Source organism: Labeo rohita, unplaced genomic scaffold (genome assembly GCF_022985175.1).
Source record: "Labeo rohita strain BAU-BD-2019 unplaced genomic scaffold, IGBB_LRoh.1.0 scaffold_1009, whole genome shotgun sequence".
Taxonomy (NCBI): domain Eukaryota; kingdom Metazoa; phylum Chordata; class Actinopteri; order Cypriniformes; family Cyprinidae; genus Labeo; species Labeo rohita.
Window position 1 is genome coordinate 24,730 of NW_026127130.1, and position 2,809 is coordinate 27,538.

At 34.0% G+C, this 2,809-nt stretch overlaps 1 protein-coding gene across 1 annotated transcript; it reads right to left on the bottom strand.

Moving 5' to 3' along the window:
* Positions 1-947: 947 nt before the first annotated feature.
* LOC127157197 (GPI-linked NAD(P)(+)--arginine ADP-ribosyltransferase 1) lies at positions 948-2,602 on the bottom strand. Its single transcript, XM_051100431.1, has 4 exons — positions 2,494-2,602; positions 2,128-2,202; positions 1,285-2,009; positions 948-1,165 (listed from the first exon to the last, which is right to left on the bottom strand). Exons 1-4 carry the CDS (start codon positions 2,497-2,499, stop codon positions 1,078-1,080), a joined length of 894 nt encoding a protein of 297 aa, XP_050956388.1. The 5' UTR covers positions 2,500-2,602; the 3' UTR covers positions 948-1,077.
* Positions 2,603-2,809: the final 207 nt, after the last annotated feature.

The following is a 2,809-nucleotide window of genomic DNA, read 5'->3' on the forward strand; positions in this document are numbered from 1 at the left end:
AAATGTGTTTAAGCAATTGAGAAAAACTGCAGATCTGTTAATGTTTTGTATATTTCTTTATTTGCGTTGATGTCCTTCAAATTGTTGTGTAAAAGTATGTTTTCCTTGTTTCTGTTTTTATGTAGTTTTCACTGTGTTTCATATCAGAAAATAAAACGTATGGACATGAGTATTTCGGAAGCATGGACTGTTTAATGACCAGTGAGTAGTTACATGTGTAATAGCCTACTGTGTAAGTATTCTATGAATTTTTATACAAATAAGAGAAATAAAAATCAATATGGAAATGCATTTAAGAAATAAACTCATGAAAAAAACAAAAACATTCTTTTATTATTTTATTTTAGCAGTTTGGTCCCATATTGATTGCCTGCATGGGATCCAGTTTAAAAAAAAAAACTGGTTTACAGCAGGTCTGTTTTGTAGGTCTTTTCCTTCATTCCTGGGAATTCACAGTAAAGAACTAATAATTATAGGACTTTGGCTGCAATGGATTAAACTGTCTGCCGAATGTCCTCCACCTTCGATATTTAGTTTTATAAAATTACAATCAGTCATTTCTAAGTGTGACTTAAGTTACTTAGTCCATGGAGTGAATTTTAGAAGGGGGCAGGAGGCAATGTTCTGGTTCACCTTAGACAGCAGAACTTTTTCCCAAACTGAATAAATGAGTCCAAACTCTAGGGTTTACTGTAGTGACAATGTTCTTCCACCCTGTTGCTGACTGATATCCCAAGATACCAAGTCAGAAAACTTAGTACTTACACACACACCTTTTAGACACTGCAATACAATGCTTTTTGGAATGGATTTTGAAAGAACACTACAGTTTAGTTTTACTAAAAAAATTATATAAGCCTATTTCATACATTTATATAGTCCAACAGTTTTATTTTTTTAAGGTTTAAGTGGTCTTAAGGATTAGATTTAAATGAGAACAAAAAAAATGCATTAAAACAAATTTTATTATTGTGAATCCTTACAAGTCAAGAACACAGAAGTTGTTGTGACTTTCATTAAGTAAATGAACGTAACTTTTACTTTTCCACTCAAGTTTTTGAGAATACACAGGGTATATTACGGACTCAGTGAGTATAAGTACACCATAAGCAAGGAAGCCATCAGACTCAGTAAACTGGAACTCCGGAAACTGGAAGGCTGGAAGCTTTAGACAGAAAGAGAAATTTCAGATCAGTAAGTGTATTTTAGATGTGCTCAGTTTATCACATATTAATATTTTTTTATACAATCAAACAAATCTTTACTGCTCTCTCTATCTCTTACCTGGCAAGACCAGTGCATTTCGAAGAACTCTCACTGCTAAAATGATTTAAGGTGATCTTTTTAAACTTATCATTGCTATTGTTAATAATCCTGATGTCCGTAACTGTAAAAACTTCAGTGGGTGATATTAGCAGCTCAATTTTCTCTGAGTCACATTCATAATCTTCAAGGTTGATCACAAAACAGGAAGTGATGTTGAAAACAGTCCCAATGTCATCACTGAGAGATGTAATTTCAGTTGCTTCAGTATACTGCAGTTTTGCTGGAAAAAAACTCTTAAAATGTACTTTCTCCCCAACACTGGTGCCATATTCTTTTACTGTGCCAGAGTATACTGTATGACACTCGTTTTTGCCTAAGAGTTGTATCGCATCTGTCAGTAGGAAAAAAAGAGATTTGAAAGGAAACTCATCTTGATAAGCTGCACTGCCGTTACTTTTCTGAAGCAAATCCTTGAAGTTTCCATGAAATGTAGGACTAGCTTCTGCATAGCTCTGCAGTGCAGCCATGTGCTTCGGTGTAATATCTGGAATGGCCGTCTTGCATGTTGGATTACTTTGCCACATAGTTTTAAAATCTTCACTGTTGTTAAGCTCTGTCTCCAGGAGACCTCCAGGTTTTGTGACCATTTGCAACATTTCTTTCCGACATTTCTGGAATGAGTAATCAGCAACTTCAGGAAACATACCCATTTCTATCACATTTCCATCTATCTGGACCACAGTCTGAAAGCACAATTTGAAATCACAGAAGAAAAAAATCAAAGACTTACAAACTTCACAAATTTGATGAGTTTTCCAAGTTAAACATTTCAAAGTAGTGGTGATAAATTTGAGAGCTTACAGTGTATAAGAGCACCAAGAGAAAAGCAGGAAACCTCAAACCTCCCATTGTATTAGCTGACGTATGTGCACAAATCTGGACAAAGACAATACCATGGAAAACAGGCTAAAAATAAAGTTGTAATCCGAACAAATATATAACCCGATCCAGCACAAACAGAAACAAAATTGCAAGATAAAAATTCATGAAGTACTACAAATAAAGAAACCTCAAAAATAGCTGATGTGCAGGATGCATTAAATTTTGTTAGAAACATTAACCTTAAACCAAAAACAAATAAATACCTTAAAAAAAAATAAAATAAAATAAAATAAAATAAAGAAAGAAAGAAAGCACACATCGTAAACAGAAAAAGGCAGCACTCACCGTCATAAGATGCCTGGTAGTTTTTAACGTGATTTAAACATTGAGAAAGCAAATGGTCCAAACTGCAGGGTGTTCACAAAAAAAAAGAAATTCCAGGAAAGCTTATCAGGGGCTGTACTCTGCCTTTTCCTTCCTGTTCTCAATCGCTATGGTAATCAGCAGTGGGCAAAGCCAGAGAGTACAATCATTTGAGAAGAATCTCATAGTAGAGCATTATTCAAAAGAAGAACAAATTAAACATGAAAAAATGAAAGGTGGTAAACTAGTAATTGTTAGTCATGCATAGAGATTAAAAAAATAATAATAAAGGGTTCTT

What these genes read in the sequence shown, in the direction of transcription:
- LOC127157197 (XM_051100431.1), bottom strand. An exon ending in TCTTGGTGCTCTTATACACT is followed by an intron (nt 2,010 to 2,127) that starts GTAAGCTCTCAA and finishes TTGTGCTTTCAG; the next exon opens with ACTGTGGTCCAGATAGATGG. An exon ending in AAATGCACTGGTCTTGCCAG is followed by an intron (nt 1,166 to 1,284) that starts GTAAGAGATAGA and finishes TTCTGTCTAAAG; the next exon opens with CTTCCAGCCTTCCAGTTTCC.